General features: G+C 35.1%; 2 protein-coding genes and 1 long non-coding RNA gene across 3 annotated transcripts; 1 reads left to right on the top strand and 2 right to left on the bottom strand.

The window, feature by feature from the left end:
• Positions 1 to 37: 37 nt before the first annotated feature.
• LOC114532983 lies at positions 38 to 3,946 on the bottom strand. The gene is made up of 5 exons (XR_003688017.1): positions 2,691 to 3,946; positions 1,716 to 1,895; positions 1,268 to 1,415; positions 755 to 827; positions 38 to 321 (listed from the first exon to the last, which is right to left on the bottom strand). It is a non-coding gene; the product is annotated as an uncharacterized LOC114532983 (long non-coding RNA).
• A 1,055-nt stretch (positions 3,947 to 5,001) lies between these two features.
• Positions 5,002 to 8,209, top strand: LOC114533000. The gene is made up of 2 exons (XM_028554576.1): positions 5,002 to 6,824; positions 7,232 to 8,209. Exons 1-2 carry the CDS (start codon positions 6,090 to 6,092, stop codon positions 8,207 to 8,209), a joined length of 1,713 nt encoding a protein of 570 aa, XP_028410377.1. The 5' UTR covers positions 5,002 to 6,089.
• A 587-nt stretch (positions 8,210 to 8,796) lies between these two features.
• On the bottom strand, positions 8,797 to 10,657 carry LOC114532999 (ATP-dependent DNA helicase RecQ-like). The gene is made up of 2 exons (XM_028554575.1): positions 9,827 to 10,657; positions 8,797 to 9,700 (listed from the first exon to the last, which is right to left on the bottom strand). Exons 1-2 carry the CDS (start codon positions 10,408 to 10,410, stop codon positions 8,797 to 8,799), a joined length of 1,488 nt encoding a protein of 495 aa, XP_028410376.1. The 5' UTR covers positions 10,411 to 10,657.
• Positions 10,658 to 17,276: the final 6,619 nt, after the last annotated feature.

Here is a 17,276-nt window from a genome sequence, read left to right as displayed (position 1 = left end):
GAGAATATAACAAACATAATTTTAATGTAATAGCTATTTTAATTTTGAAGTTATACTCAATCAAACAGGTTAACTTTTTTTTGCGCCACCCGGTAGTTCTTTATCTAGTATTCCAATTCCATCTTTAGCCATGTCACCACCTGATTCTGTGCTTTTTCCTCGATATGGAAAGCTATGCTCTCTTGACATCTCATTTTTTTTTTATTTTGTCTTCCCCATAATTGTTCGGCTTAGAGAATTCCACACCATCCGGAAGGCCAGTTACACTGAAACGTCCATTTAGATATGGCACACGGGATCCAGGTTCCCCACAGGCTTCACCTGTAACATGAGGCAAATTAGTAACAAGTCACACAGTCTGTTTGATGTTGTTTTCAACAATGTGTGAACAACCTCAAACTCATTGCAGTATACAAGCTGTTGTTTTAGGAGCTGAGGAAGTGTACAATTCCTCTGTCTGTCAAGAAACTGCCACTGGTGCCTGTCGTAGTTGTCATAATAATTTAATCCTACCACATCTTTTGCCAAACTCATTCTACCTAAGGTGCTTCCACCCTGTCCATATGCCTATGCTCAAGCTGGCCAGATAGTCAATCATTGTTGTTCATGTTTATTAACAATGTTATTGCAACAATTTTGTTGTTAACAGGCACAATGACTGAGATACCGTAGTGGCATCATGTACATCATTGGGTAATTGTTGTTGATACAGTAAACTAATTACTAACAATATTGCAGGCTGAAAAATACTCACTGTACTTCTTATTAAACAAGTCTCTGACATCACTGTTGGTGTACTTTTTTGTGTACTTTACTGTTTGCTGCATCTACATGTATAATTAATAAACATTCAAACAATTAATCAGGTTAACATGTATCATAAAGAGGGCAAAATGCTTTTAGATGGAATTCTTGGTGAACTATTTTTGTAAAATATAAAAATATGTAACACCGAGAAATGAGATAATTTTTAATACTCAATAAAACATTTTTTCTCAATATATTATGCATAAAAATGAGCAATAAAAATGACCTCATTTGCTGTTCTGTTTGCCTTCTCATCTCCAAATATAAACCTTCTCTAAATATACAGGTATTTTTGTTCTTTTATGTTAGGCCGGGGTATTATATTTATATTGTGATAACGATTCCCTCCTGGTTCATCAAGTGCAACAAGTTACTTATTGAAGAACTCAGTTGCAGAATTATTTTTGCTAATCAGACCTACTGTAGTGGCATTTTTACAAAATATTGCAATCATTCTTACCAAAAAAGTTCATAAACTTTAAAGGAATTGTTTCATTTGCCATCAGAAACTGTGCACCTTTTGCTGACCCATATTGATTGACAGTCCTAGTTTCAGAGTCATACATCACAACTGCTGTCTCACATCCAAGGCTTTCAAGATACATAAGCTATTCAATGAAGGATTTAATAAAATGTGAAAATCATAAAAACTGTCTGCTAAAAATATGTACTCTACAAAAATGATTTTTTTCACACCTGTTAAATATTTTGAACAAATGTTGACCACAAAATATTATTACTAAAGTGTGATTTGTTTGAGTTTTTTCAAGGTTTAATTAAACCTGTGACTGAAAAACATAAAAAAATACAAAAAAAATTGTTGAAAATTGTGGAAATATGGTATGTTCTATAGAAAATGTATGTATTATTGCAGTGGTTATATGTGGGGTTACAAAATATATCATTACCTCTTTAATAAGGTTTTTCCTGCTCTTTACAATTTGCTTTCGTTTTTCTTCTGACGTAAGCATTGTTGGTGCACTTTCACATTTCTTTGCCTCGTCTCGCCAAACACTTTTTTCATTGTCACTTAGAGATTCCACTTTGAAGCAACCAAGCTCATTTTCTCTGCCTTAGATTCAATTGACCTACATTCATGTAAAACAACATTATGATGGTTTATAGTCTAATTACAAATATCACCATAAAATAAATTAAAGAAATATGTAATTTTAAATATACAATTTTACCAATACTCAATTTACCAAAATGGAAGAAGCAGGCTCTCTCCATGTGAGAAAGCTCACCCACACACACAGTACACAACATAAAATAGGATCACCAAAATAAAGACTTTCAAATCATTCCATAGATAAACCCTCAGCTATGTGCACTGTGTATTATGGTAAACCCAATCAAATATCAGAACTTGTTAGTTGTATTTTCACAACTACAATATACAGTGAAAGCTGTTTTGTCTAGACTGTGAGAGGGATCATTGCAATTGTTTATATAATTACATTACCAACATTTTGTCCATGCATCACACAGAAATATATCCCTGCATAAACATGTTATACGTTCTTACTGCACAGGCCTATGTATTATACATGTTTACACTGTACTGTATATAATAATGTATTTCATACATGTATATTAGCCCCTATTCACATGCTCTCCCTTTTGATGTTTATATTCCTTGTACAAATTAGAACAAAAAATGCTTTATTTAAATTATGCACCAACTATTTAAAAACAATCAAGAGTGTCTTGGTTTGCTAAAAGCTCGAAAGTTCAATAAAGCACAATTTATGTCATGCAACATTGCTGAGCAGTTCTAAACATGTGGAATGGAGAAAGCAAGTTCAAGTTTACATTTATCCACCTCCAAGCTGGCTATAATAATTCCAATATACATTCTATATTTGAATGATTGTGCTTACCAGAGCCAAGGATTTTAGATGAAAACATGTTATAGCCCGATGTTACCCGCTTTGCAGGGTATTTGGCAGGCAGGGCTTCAGTTTGAACAGAATTACTAGTCTCTCCAATTTCTTTCCTTTTTCGTCTCATCCTTTCATTCCCAATCCACTTCTGCAATACAGTAAATGTTAGTGTATGTAATATGTTATATCAATCTGATTTATCAATATGTTTATACATCTCTACATAATATCCTTCAAAATAAAACTCAGCCTGATGAACCAAAACAGTGTAAATGTTAAATATTTAAATAAAATGCTATAATATACAATTATATAGTTTTACTCGAAATAATGAGAACCACAGAACCAGTAAGGCAGTTCCTTCACCTTATATTAAATATTATATTGTAATAGATTATAATATAATATCAACAAGCCACACAAACATTTCTGTCCATTGACACAACAAAGAATAAATATAAACTATATGTTGATTGTTCCCACCGGCAGTATTCATTGTTTGCCAAAAATATTATATTCCTGAGAAGGGACTGCTGGACGATATAGCTCACTTGTATATTTATATGTCACTGTCAGCCATAAATACGTATTTAGAATTTTAGTAATGAATGATAAATATACGTGCGTGTGATATGGAAATGATATGGAAATAATGTCTACGAATTATATTTATATATGCAAATGTATTTGCAAATATCAGTATGAAATAGAAACGATATTCATCGAATCTTCATTTTGTCGATAAGAACTGACCGGTTTGGTAGGCAGCAAGCTAAACATTTATCCCGAGACTCAGTAATACTGATTCACTGATTTCGTGCAATAAAAAAGAGTTAAAGTGAAACGTTACCTTAACTGTTTGATAGCTTACTCCTACCACGTCAGCAGCACGGGCTATTCTTTCCTGCATTTGTTTAGAAGTTGTTTTCATGCCATCCTCATAAAACCTCCTCAGGAGAGACTTTTGCTCATCGCTTAAAACATCATAACCTGCTCTATCAGTAGCCATATTGGCGATAGAACAGCGCAATATAAGGCAAGCAGCCACCTTAAATAAATCGGCCGTCAGGTTGTTTAGGTGATCACCTCTGTCACATATATCCGACGTTCTAAAATTTAGAACTCTCGCTATATGTGATTTAGAACACGAGGAACGGGTATGGGGCGCCAAATGTGACATAAAGATCAACCAAATTATATAGAACAGCGGTAGTATTTGTAAGTTTGAAAAAAATATTTAAAGATGATGTAAAGTCCGTTCTGAGCATATATTCTGCGCATAACAATGTTTGTTTACGTTGGTTATATAATCTTTACATGAACGTATGCGTCGTTATAATTTTCTTATTTTCTTCTCGCTCGACCGGCTGTAATCTGTGATGAATATGCTTATTTTACATCATATTTTGAAGAGGATATTGTTATATTTTGAAGAAAATATCAAGCGAAGCTTGTAAATAAACCGGCCGTTATTTAAAACGTTATATATTTGTAATTGTAGGACAAGCGAGAAGGTACCGTAGCGTCAACCTCGTACCCAGGGTCTTTTCTCTGTGCTCACTCTGGGGGGAACACCCGCTGAGAAAAGACCCTGGTATTGTTTGGTCACGTGTCTCCCAGATTCTGGGAGGTTACAAAAAAATTTTACAAGGGGCGGGTGGCTGAGTATTATTATGATTTGAGCGAACTTTTGTTCGAAGTTTCGAACTGCGAGTATAATGCGAGTTGAGTAATACGGAGATATGAACTCTGTTATATTTGCATTATTAAGCTGTGTATCGCGGCAACATATCAAGTTTCATATCAAATTTCATAAGCAGAAGCACATGTTTCGGGTGACAAAAGCCAAAAAGTCTTTTTTCCCGATGGCTTCGAAGGAAACACCGAAAAAAATTTATCGAGCAAGAAATTCTTCGATTGACCCGTTGTCCTGTAGACTTTGTCGATCTATTGGTGACGCGAATCATCGCAAAAATTTATTTAGTACACTAAACGAAGAATTATTGAGGACTGTAGAGCAATTGTGCGGCCATCCGTTGTTGCGAGATCCAAGTTTGCCTCATCTGTTGTGTCGACCATGCGAGCGCAGACTAAACACATTAAAGAATTTCGAGAAGTTGTAAGAAAAACACAGAACGAATTTCGCCAGCAACAACCTTGTGAAACAAGAGTGAAACGGTGCCTAGAAGCCTCACCGTCGGCATCCCAACCACCAAGAACTCGTTTGCACACATCTGGGCCTTCAGCAAGAACTTCGCTCAATTTTGGGGTACAAGTTCCATCTTCTGATAAAGAGGTATTACATGTTGTTAAAGTTGGTCGTGTATATTTACATAAAGCTGCCTCTCAAATTTACATATTGCGTCTTATTAATAATTCATATAAAATATAAAGAAAACATTGATATAGCTTTGAAATCTTGTGTTATATTACTACAAATGCCGCGAAAAAAAAATATTGTATGTTTGAACGTGTCGCTATTTAGTAAAATACCGCGTTTGATTTGTTATAGAATATAACTGCGTTGGATGAAATATTAAACGAGGCGAACAGAGAACTGATTAATATTGCCCGTAAAGACGAGCCATCCGTGCTAAGGAATGGAACATACGCAGGATTAAGTCAGTCAAACTGGATGACAGAAGTGGTAAATGAGCTCTCGACGAGGTGTCCTAATGTTGCAAAAATATTGTCAAGTTTGCTCGATTGTTCTATTTTGGATGCAGGAAATAAACTACCGCCAATTTCCCTAATTTACGGCATTATCATGTTTGTGAGATGTCATCACTTGAGCCGCATTCAAAGAATCAACACCATTCTTCTGACAGAAGGGAAAGCAACTAAAAAGGTATGTTCTTTTAAATCCATATTTATAATTTGAAGTTTGTTTGATTAATAGTTAGCACAATAGTCAATACCGCAAGGTTTTTAACTTTTTGTAGGTTTGATTATTTAGATCTTTGAATTTCTAACTGTGCTGTTACTATTAAAACATAGACAAATTGTCATGCATAATGCATTCCTTTTATTCAGCTTATGTTCACAATAGAAGTGATTATTATGAATGCTATTTGTTATTACTGTTGTGTTAATCAAGCTACAACTATCATACTTATATTGGTAAACCTTGTATTATTTTGATGTTTATCCTCTGAAACTTTGAAAAAATGCATTTGAATTTTAGCTGAAATTTTTTTAATTACCAGGTAGTGAAAATATTTATTACGATTCATGCCATCAGGGATACATATTTATACATGTTAATCTACTTACTTTTAGTTGATTGATCGATTCAACAAATATGGGCTCTGTTTGAGTTTTTCTAACAAATATGTTGTGCTTGACGATATTGGGAAACATTTTTTGGATCGTGCTGTCGAGTTGGTCAAATCTGGGATGAAATTTGTCTATGTGGTTGATAACATAGATTGGGAAGAGAAAGTGCATGACATGAGAGCAGACCATCAAAACAAGAGTGTGCATGCATGTGCAACTAGCATGGTGTTCAACAGAGTGCCAAGTGACCACTTACCTGACAATGGTCCACAGAAAGATATCGCAACTTGCAATTTTCGTGAAATTGTTTCATTGTCAGATGCAGAAATGACAACAATTCGGAATCGGTATAAAGTATTCATTGCGAGAATCCTGGTTCAAAAGTTCACTGAACTATTTGGTTTAAAGTCCTACATTCCAGAGGATCTTGTACTTCATGAAAATTCTGAGAAGACAGCTTTGAAATCCGAAATTATGACCCTTCCAGTTCTCATGAAGGATGAAAAAAAGTACAGTGACTGTGTGGATGTTTTGGATCAATTGGAGCAATGGACAGAGGATGTGTGCAAAGCTAGTGGCATATACAACTTTGATCAATCTCCATCTACAGCTTCCCATCCTATTGTTCAGGTGCCCACACGCCCAGATCAACCACGATCACATATCCCACCAGTTGGTTCCCAAACTGATCCTTTAGAAGGTGTGAAAATTCCCTGTTTTGGTGATGAGTTGACCCGAGTAAGGTTTGCTGGAGCACGAGATCTTCGCTCTGGATGCCATACACCCAAACAACGACTGGATCATTTGTACCCGTATCGCATTGTTGGATGGCATGCTAAAAGAAGTTTCTTAAAGGTAAATTCCTGGTCATGGATATGATTTTCCTGTTACAAAATTGTGTTATGTTACTCTTTTATATCATTGACACTACCAGCAGTTGTTTATAATCCTGAAAGGTTTTAAAATACATTTTGAACAAATTTATTTGTTTTTGTTTCAACCTAACATATAAAAACCTCGAAAAAAGCAATCTCAGGTTTTTCAGGAAGAATTAACTAAAGCTAGATTTGATTTTTCTGGTTGCATGAAGACATCATGTCTTATGATTGATTTATGACGAATTTTTCAAAAAAATAGGGTCCAATATTGGATCTTGTTACCACACCTACTACCTGTTACAATACTATTACATTGATATCTTGCATCTTGCCCTAATACTACATAGAACATAAAGTTAAATAAAACTTGCATTATATTTGTAGTCTGTCTTCAAAAGACTCTACAAGAACTCTGGAAGAGAAGCAGGTACCATTAGATACTTCCGAGAGGTACTCAACAGGAGAAATGTTACAGTCGATATAAAACATTATGAAGACTGTGAGCAGCTGTTCATGAGTGTTGGCAATTGCTATCTTGTTGAAGCATTGCTAGAGTTCTTCAAGATGGAAAATGTAAACGATTCTCCAAAGGAAAATAATCCATTGCCTGATCAAGAGGATTTGAGTGAAGAAGAAAAAAAAACCCACCTAATGACTGTCTTAGACAAGTTCTTGGATGAGTATGTTTTCCAAGACACTTCATGCAGCGATGTTGACAGTTTAGAGGAAAATATCTCAGACAACAACTCATCAGATGGCATTTTTAATTATTCTGTCAATCTTCTTCGATCCTTCATGGTTCTATTTGATTGCAAAGATGCAGTGGCATATGGGAATGGAGAACATTTGGCATTAATCCAGAAACAGATGTTGTATTACTTCTCATCTGTTTCTGGATTTAATGTATATGCAATTGAAATGCTAGTTACCACCATCCAGAATGAAGTTTTACTCTCACCTGCTGAGTCACATCTGTGTAAATGGGCTGCACTAGTCAACTGGAAAGGAGGTGGTGGTAAAAACATTGAAATAGACCTGTTGCAAGAGAACCGGAACAGGGACATGAAGGGGCTAATTAGTTTGATGGGAGCAAACAAGACAGAGAAGGCCATCGAAAGGATGAGCAAGGCAGCTGGAGGAATCCGTAAGATTGTAGATGTTTTTGAAAACCAAGCTTCCATTAAACAAAAATCATCAGCTCACTCGCACAAGTCCTCATTGGAAGATGAAAAAAAAGTTCTTGCTGATTTGCGCAAATTGAAGCCATTTTCGTATGTTCAAGGAAGATCACATACAACATTTGCTGGAATTTCATCAAACCCACTTTGTGCTTTTGATGAAGAAAAGTTTCTGAATGGTTGAAAAGACATCAAAAGAACATTGCATTACATTTCTGTTGTTAGTGACTTAGATTCTGACAGAGAAGAAACTGATGAACCAGAAGAAAATCAGAACTCTTAAAAGGTAGAACTCAGAACACTTTATTTATATATTATATATATATATATATATATATATATATATATATATATATATATATATATATATATATTTATAAATATTGTATATATTGTATAGTATTGTATATAGAGTATAGTATTGTATATAGAACCCATGTTTTTATGTTAACAAAAATATAATAGTTTTTTTTGTACACTAGAATAATAATAATTGTATAATTACTATTAATTACTATTAATAATTTCTACAGTATTAGCAATATAAACTACATGTATTGGTGAAAATAAAGTTGCCATTGGGTAATTAAAAAAACAATGCAATAGACACTGCAAAATTGGTTAACAATTTTATTCAATGTTTCAACTAGGTTTCAGTCATCATCAGGCAACTGTAAGTTAGTAAAAAAACCATATGTTAACCATCTTTGGAGAGTCTCTTGTTTTGTTCTTAATGCATTGGTAAACTGTATGTAGTTTAGTGTTCCTTTCTTAATCAATATGTACATTATGTTTCACAGCACTACATATGTTATTTATATTTGTTCTTAAATAGGATCTATGAAGTGCAACAATCACATTCTTCACCACAACACTACAACAGAAGTGTTTGGGAGAAAGTGGTTTAATGTACCTTTCATCTGTGTCCATTGATTTCAGCAACATATATCTGAGACATGTGCCTCTGTTTTGACAATAAACTCGAATATCTTCTTGCATCCCCGGTTTGTTTTTTGCAACATCCCGATTATTGTAATATAGGACTGCAGTTGCATGGTTTCCATCTCTCCCAGCTCTTCCAGTTTCCTGAACATACGCTTGTATTGTGTATGGTGGAGTGATATGCACAACACTTCTGATGCCTTTGATATCAACACCCATCCCCAAGGCTACTGTTGCAAATACAACCCTGATTGTGCTTCCTGTAGCACATGTCAACTGCTTCAAGACTTCATCCTTCATCTCCTTAGTTTGAGGCGAATGAAACTGTGCAAATAATCTGTTTTCAGGAATTGGTCTGCCTCCCTTGGGATAATATTGATCACATCCCAGAACAAATTCAAACAGTTTATATGCAAACCCGCACCACTTCAAGGGGATGTAGATTATTGTCAAAGGATAGCACATCTGCTGTTTTTTCAAACCTTCAGCTATAGGAGTAAGGATTTCTGTGAGAGAATCAATATCTGGTCCAGTTCTGAAATGCTTTTTGTATGTTATGTTCATGCGATCAGGATTGCCAATGATTTCCACACATGATTTTAAGCCCAGGGATTTTTTGATACAATCCCTATCATATCGGTTTGCTGTTGCAGTCATGGCTATGACAGGTACATTTGAAAATGTGGCACACAAGGCACCCAGATTTCCATAATCCACTCTGAAATCTTTACCCCTGATATAAATATAAAACACATTGAAATTATAAATATATACTATACACTTGAAATTGCAAGACTTTTTTTATAGGAGGAAAAGTTGTGTAATATATACAATGTATTTTATGTAATAAAACACTTACCATTCTAAAATGCAATGGGACTCATCAACAACAATAGCACAAACGTTCTTTTGATACACAATGCTTCGCATCAATCTTCGTCCATATAAACAGGAAACAAGCGACTCAGGGTGTGCAAATACAATATTATAATATCCTTCTTCAAGTTTTATTTTGTCATTAAGAGGAAAGTCACAAACAACATCAGATCTAATGCCATCATCTTTGTCTTCCGCATCCTCAGAGTCTTCTGCTGCTACGTTCCTAACGTCGAGGACTGATGCACGAATTATACCCGCATTTAATCGTGAAATCTGGTCTTTCATCAGAGCATTTAAAGGCGACACGACGACGATTATAGAATCAATGTGTTCGGTGTATTTGGCAACACCGTTCTTAGCCGCAAATAACAGAGCAGGAAGCAAGTAAAAAATCAATGATTTACCGTATCCAGTTGGTAAAACCGCAAGAACATCCGAATTAAAAAATACCTTTTCTAAGCAAATCACCTGTTTTGGCTTTAACATGAATTCGCTATACAAACTATTTTGTATTGCAAATTGCAAACACGAAAGGAAAAGCCCGCATTTAGAGTTTGAAAACATGGCGACAATACATATACATTAACTAACTAGTGTGAAGCTACCACAGGATTCACCACAGGATTCGCTCTTCCTCCGAGAACAACAAAATCGAACATATGCGAAGCTAGCACGATATTCAACCGCACTAAATTCGATACGTAAACACAATATATTATTTTTTATTTTGCCGTTAAAAACAGGCAGTATATCAATGAAACTGGTATCGATAGAAAGCTTACATAACACAGATTCCGAATATTTAATTTTTATCCTGGCCCAAATTCGTTGTCGAATCTTACAGCTCCTCAAACGCAGACGTCTGCCAGCCTGAGATTCGAAATCGCATATAATGATGTACGTTAAATGCGCGTTGAAATACGAGCGAAGTAAACACAAAAAAACGGCTTCAAAATTTATGAAACCGGTATCGATAGAAAGCTTACATAACACAGATTCCGAATATGTAATTTTTATCCTGGCCCAAATTCGTTGTCGAATCTTACAGCTCCTGAAACGCAGACGTCTGCCAGCCTGAGATTCGAAATCGCATATAATGATGTACGTTAAATGCGCGTTGAAATACGAGCGAAGTAAACACCAAAAAACGGCTTCAAAATTTATGAAACTGGTATCGATAGAAAGCTTACATAACACAGATTCCGAATATGTAATTTTTATCCTGGCCCAAATTCGTCGTCGAATCTTACAGCTCCTGAAACGCAGACGTCTGCCAGCCTGAGATTCGAAATCGCATATAATGATGTACGTTAAATGCGCGTTGAAATACGAGCGAAGTAAACACCAAAAAACGGCTTCAAAATTTATGAAACTGGTATCGATAGAAAGCTTACATAACACAGATTCCGAATATGTAATTTTTATCCTGGCCCAAATTCGTCGTCGAATCTTACAGCTCCTGAAACGCAGACGTCTGCCAGCCTGAGATTCGAAATCGCATATAATGATGTACGTTAAATGCGCGTTGAAATACGAGCGAAGTAAACACCAAAAAACGGCTTCAAAATTTATGAAACTGGTATCGATAGAAAGCTTACATAACACAGATTCCGAATATGTAATTTTTATCCTGGCCCAAATTCGTCCTCGAATGTTACAGCTCCTGAAACGCAGACGTCTGCCAGCCTGAGATTCGAAATCGCATATAATGATGTACGTTAAATGCGCGTTGACATTCGTCCTCACATTCATCCTGATATTCATCCTAAGATTCATCCTAAGATTCATCCTGACATTCAAATCGCAAAATCGTTAAAAACAGCTAAATTCACTGTTTGCGGCTAAAATAACACTTTAGCAATAACGTGTAACGTTTTGCCGACATAATAAACCCCAAATACTTGTGTTATCTACCATAAAAGCTGAAAATTATAGCTGCAAAATACGACGAACTTACAGGTAAGTATCTTCCTAAATATTTCATCATTTTCACGTAAAACACAACAAAGAGATTCCCCAATCTTTCATTTACGTGTACGTAAAATTTCAGATCCGGCACACCTTTATTTAAGAAGAAATTCAAAAAATAGTAGAGGTCGTCAAAGCCGTCAAAATTGAAACGGAAATTGAAATTATCATACTGTCACAATATTCAAACCCAATTTTCCATCACACTATTCGTCATACATACACCAAATGCTATTCCACGCTATCGTCGATTTTCTCAAAGACTACGCTTGACCCAAAGCCGAAAGATACTGTATTTAGTACTGTTTTTACGTAGATTTTAAATATAATAGTTTCCAGAGTGGCACAATAGACCTTTATTTCAAAACTTTCATGTATAGTATCCACGGCGTGCGCTATTGAATGAAATTAATTATGCTATCCTCACATTCGAAGTTCCGCGGATTTTCTAAAAAACTACGCTTGTGCCAAAGTCGAGAGATATTGTATTTAGGACTATTTTTATGTACATTTTAAATATAAAAGTTTCCCGTGCGGAGCAAAAAAAATTTATTTCAAAAAAATGTGTTCGTCTCTCTCCCCTATATACTCATTAAAATTGCTGACTCAGCTATCCTCACTTTCAAGGTTTCGCCGATTTTCTCAAAAACTACGCTTGTGCCAAAGTCGAGAGATATTGTATTTAGTACTATTTTTTACGTAGATTTTAAATATAAAAGTTTCCCGAGTGGCACAAAAGACTTTCATTTCAAAAACATCTGTTCATCTCTCTCCCCTATATACTCATAAAAATTGCTGACTCAGCTATCCTCACATTCGAGGTTTCGCCGAATTTCTCAAAAACTACGCTTGTGCCAAAGTCGAGAGATATTGTATTTAGTACTATTTTTTATGTACATTTTAAATATAAAAGTTTCCCGAGTGGCACAAAAGACTTTCATTTCAAAAATCTCATGTCTAGTACCCACGGCGTGCGCTTTAATGAAATTAATTATGCTATCCTCACATTCGAGGTTTCCCGGATTTTCTTAAAAACTACGCTTGTGCCAAAGTCCAGAGATATTGTATTTAGAACTATTTTTTATGTAGATTTTAAATATAAAAGTTTCCCGAGTGGCACAAGAGACCTTCATTTCAAAAACATCTGTTCATCTCTCTCCCCTATATACTCATTAAAATTGCTGACTCAGCTATCCTCACATTCGAGGTTTCGCCGATTTTCTCAAAAAACTACGCTTGTGCCAAAGTCGAGAGATATTGTATTTAGTACTATTTTTTATGTAGATTTTAAATATAAAAGTTTCCCGAGTGGCACAAAAGACTTTCATTTCAAAAACATCTGTTCATCTCTCTCCCCTATATACTCATTAAAATTGCTGACTCAGCTATCCTCACATTCGAGGTTTCGCGGATTTTCTAAAAAACTACGCTTGTGCCAAAGTCCAGAGATATTGTATTTAGAACTATTTTTTATGTAGATTTTAAATATAAAAGTTTCCCGAGTGGCACAAGAGACCTTCATTTCAAAAACATCTGTTCATCTCTCTCCCCTATATACTCATTAAAATTGCTGACTCAGCTATCCTCACATTCGAGGTTTCGCCGATTTTCTCAAAAACTACGCTTGTGCCAAAGTCGAGAGATATTGTATTTAGTACTATTTTTTATGTAGATTTTAAATATAAAAGTTTCCCGAGTGGCACAAAAGACTTTCATTTCAAAAATCTCATGTCTAGTACCCACGGCGTGCGCTTTAATGAAATTTATGCTATCCTCACATTCAAGGTTTCCCGGATTTTCTTAAAAACTACGCTTGTGCCAAAGTCGAGAAATATTGTATTTTGGACTATTTTTTATGTAGATTTTAAAAATTAAAGTTTCCCGAGTGGCACAAAAGACTTTCATTTCAAAAATCTCATGTCTAGTACCCACGGCGTGCGCTTTAATGAAATTAATTATGCTATCCTCACATTCGAGGTTTCCCGGATTTTCTTAAAAACTACGCTTGTGCCAAAGTTGAGATATATATTTAGAACTATTTTTTATGTAGATTTTAAATATAAAAGTTTCCCGAGTGGCACAAGAGACCTTCATTTCAAAAACTCTGTTCATCTCTCTCCCCTATATACTCATTAAAATTGCTGACTCAGCTATCCTCACATTCGAGGTTTCGCCGATTTTCTCAAAAACTACGCTTGTGCCAAAGTCGAGAGATATTGTATTTAGTACTATTTTTTATGTAGATTTTAAATATAAAAGTTTCCCGAGTGGCACAAAAGACTTTCATTTCAAAAATCTCATGTCTAGTACCCACGGCGTGCGCTTTAATGAAATTAATTATGCTATCCTCACATTCGAGGTTTCCCGGATTTTCTTAAAAACTACGCTTGTGCCAAAGTCGAGAGATATTGTATTTAGTACTATTTTTTATGTAGATTTTAAATATAAAAGTTTCCCGAGTGGCACAAAAGACTTTCATTTCAAAAATCTCATGTCTAGTACCCACGGCGTGCGCTTTAATGAAATTAATTATGCTATCCTCACATTCGAGGTTTCGCGGATTTTCTAAAAAACTACGCTTGTGCCAAAGTCCAGAGATATTGTATTTAGAACTATTTTTTATGTAGATTTTAAATATAAAAGTTTCCCGAGTGGCACAAGAGACCTTCATTTCAAAAACATCTGTTCATCTCTCTCCCCTATATACTCATTAAAATTGCTGACTCAGCTATCCTCACATTCGAGGTTTCGCCGATTTTCTCAAAAACTACGCTTGTGCCAAAGTCGAGAGATATTGTATTTAGTACTATTTTTTATGTAGATTTTAAATATAAAAGTTTCCCGAGTGGCACAAAAGACTTTCATTTCAAAAACATCTGTTCATCTCTCTCCCCTATATACTCATTAAAATTGCTGACTCAGCTATCCTCACATTCGAGGTTTCCCGGATTTTCTTAAAAACTACGCTTGTGCCAAAGTCCAGAGATATTGTATTTAGTACTATTTTTTATGTAGATTTTAAATATAAAAGTTTCCCGAGTGGCACAAAAGACTTTCATTTCAAAAATCTCATGTCTAGTACCCACGGCGTGCGCTTTAATGAAATTAATTATGCTATCCTCACATTCGAGGTTTCGCGGATTTTCTAAAAACTACGCTTGTGCCAAAGTCCAGAGATAATTGTATTTAGAACTATTTTTTATGTAGATTTTAAATATAAGTTTCCCGAGTGGCACAAGAGACCTTCATTTCAAAACATCTGTTCATCTCTCTCCCCTATATACTCATAAAATTGCTGACTCAGCTATCCTCACATTCGAGGTTTCGCCGATTTTCTAAAAACTACGCTTGTGCCAAAGTCGAGAGATATTGTATTTAGTACTATTTTTTATGTAGATTTTAAATATAAAAGTTTCCCGAGTGGCACAAAAGACTTTCATTTCAAAAACATCTGTTCATCTCTCTCCCCTATATACTCATTAAAATTGCTGACTCAGCTATCCTCACATTCGAGGTTTCCCGGATTTTCTTAAAAACTACGCTTGTGCCAAAGTCCAGAGATATTGTATTTAGTACTATTTTTTATGTAGATTTTAAATATAAAAGTTTCCCGAGTGGCACAAAAGACTTTCATTTCAAAAATCTCATGTCTAGTACCCACGGCGTGCGCTTTAATGAAATTTAGCTATCCTCACATTCAAGGTTTCCGGATTTTCTTAAAAACTACGCTTGTGCCAAAGTCGAGAATATTGTATTTGGACTATTTTTTATGTAGATTTTAAAATAAAAGTTTCCCGAGTGGCACAAAAGACTTTCATTTCAAAAATCTCATGTCTAGTACCCACGGCGTGCGCTTTAATGAAATTAATTATGCTATCCTCACATTCGAGGTTTCCCGGATTTTCTTAAAAACTACGCTTGTGCCAAAGTCGAGAGATATTGTATTTAGTACTATTTTTTATGTAGATTTTAAATATAAAAGTTTCCCGAGTGGCACAAAAGACTTTCATTTCAAAAATCTCATGTCTAGTACCCACGGCGTGCGCTTTAATGAAATTAATTATGCTATCCTCACATTCGAGGTTTCGCGGATTTTCTAAAAACTACGCTTGTGCCAAAGTCCAGAGATATTGTATTTAGAACTATTTTTATGTAGATTTTAAATATAAAAGTTTCCCGAGTGGCAAGAGACCTTCATTTCAAAACATCTGTTCATTCTCTCCCCTATATACTCATTAAAATTGCTGACTCAGCTATCCTCACATTCGAGGTTTCGCCGATTTTCTCAAAAACTACGCTTGTGCCAAAGTCGAGAGATATTGTATTTAGTACTATTTTTTATGTAGATTTTAAATATAAAAGTTTCCCGAGTGGCACAAAAGACTTTCATTTCAAAAACATCTGTTCATCTCTCTCCCCTATATACTCATTAAAATTGCTGACTCAGCTATCCTCACATTCGAGGTTTCCCGGATTTTCTAAAAACTACGCTTGTGCCAAAGTCCAGAGATATTGTATTTAGTACTATTTTTTATGTAGATTTTAAATATAAAAGTTTCCCGAGTGGCACAAAAGACTTTCATTTCAAAAATCTCATGTCTAGTACCCACGGCGTGCGCTTTAATGAAATTAATTATGCTATCCTCACATTCGAGGTTTCGCGGATTTTCTAAAAAACTACGCTTGTGCCAAAGTCCAGAGATATTGTATTTAGAACTATTTTTTATGTAGATTTTAAATATAAAAGTTTCCCGAGTGGCACAAGAGACCTTCATTTCAAAAACATCTGTTCATCTCTCTCCCTATATACTCATTAAAATTGCTGACTCAGCTATCCTCACATTCGAGGTTTCGCCGATTTTCTCAAAAACTACGCTTGTGCCAAAGTCGAGAGATATTGTATTTAGTACTATTTTTTATGTAGATTTTAAATATAAAGTTTCCCGAGTGGCACAAAAGACTTTCATTTCAAAAACATCTGTTCATCTCTCTCCCCTATATACTCATTAAAATTGCTGACTCAGCTATCCTCACATTCGAGGTTTCCCGGATTTTCTTAAAAACTACGCTTGTGCCAAAGTCCAGAGATATTGTATTTAGTACTATTTTTTATGTAGATTTTAAATATAAAAGTTTCCCGAGTGGCACAAAAGACTTTCATTTCAAAAATCTCATGTCTAGTACCCACGGCGTGCGCTTTAATGAAATTTATGCTATCCTCACATTCGAGGTTTCCCGGATTTTCTTAAAAACTACGCTTGTGCCAAAGTCGAGAATATTGTATTTAGACTATTTTTTATGTAGATTTTAAAATAAAAGTTTCCCGAGTGGCACAAAAGACTTTCATTTCAAAAATCTCATGTCTAGTACCCACGGCGTGCGCTTTAATGAAATTAATTATGCTATCCTCACATTCGAGGTTTCCCGGATTTTCTTAAAAACTACGCTTGTGCCAAAGTCGA

The sequence above is a fragment of the Dendronephthya gigantea genome, unplaced genomic scaffold (genome assembly GCF_004324835.1).
Source record: "Dendronephthya gigantea isolate DGI-Jeju-01 unplaced genomic scaffold, DenGig_1.0 000083F, whole genome shotgun sequence".
In the NCBI taxonomy this organism is placed as follows: Eukaryota; Metazoa; Cnidaria; class Anthozoa; order Malacalcyonacea; family Nephtheidae; genus Dendronephthya; species Dendronephthya gigantea.
This window is presented reverse-complemented; position numbering and strand designations above follow the sequence as displayed.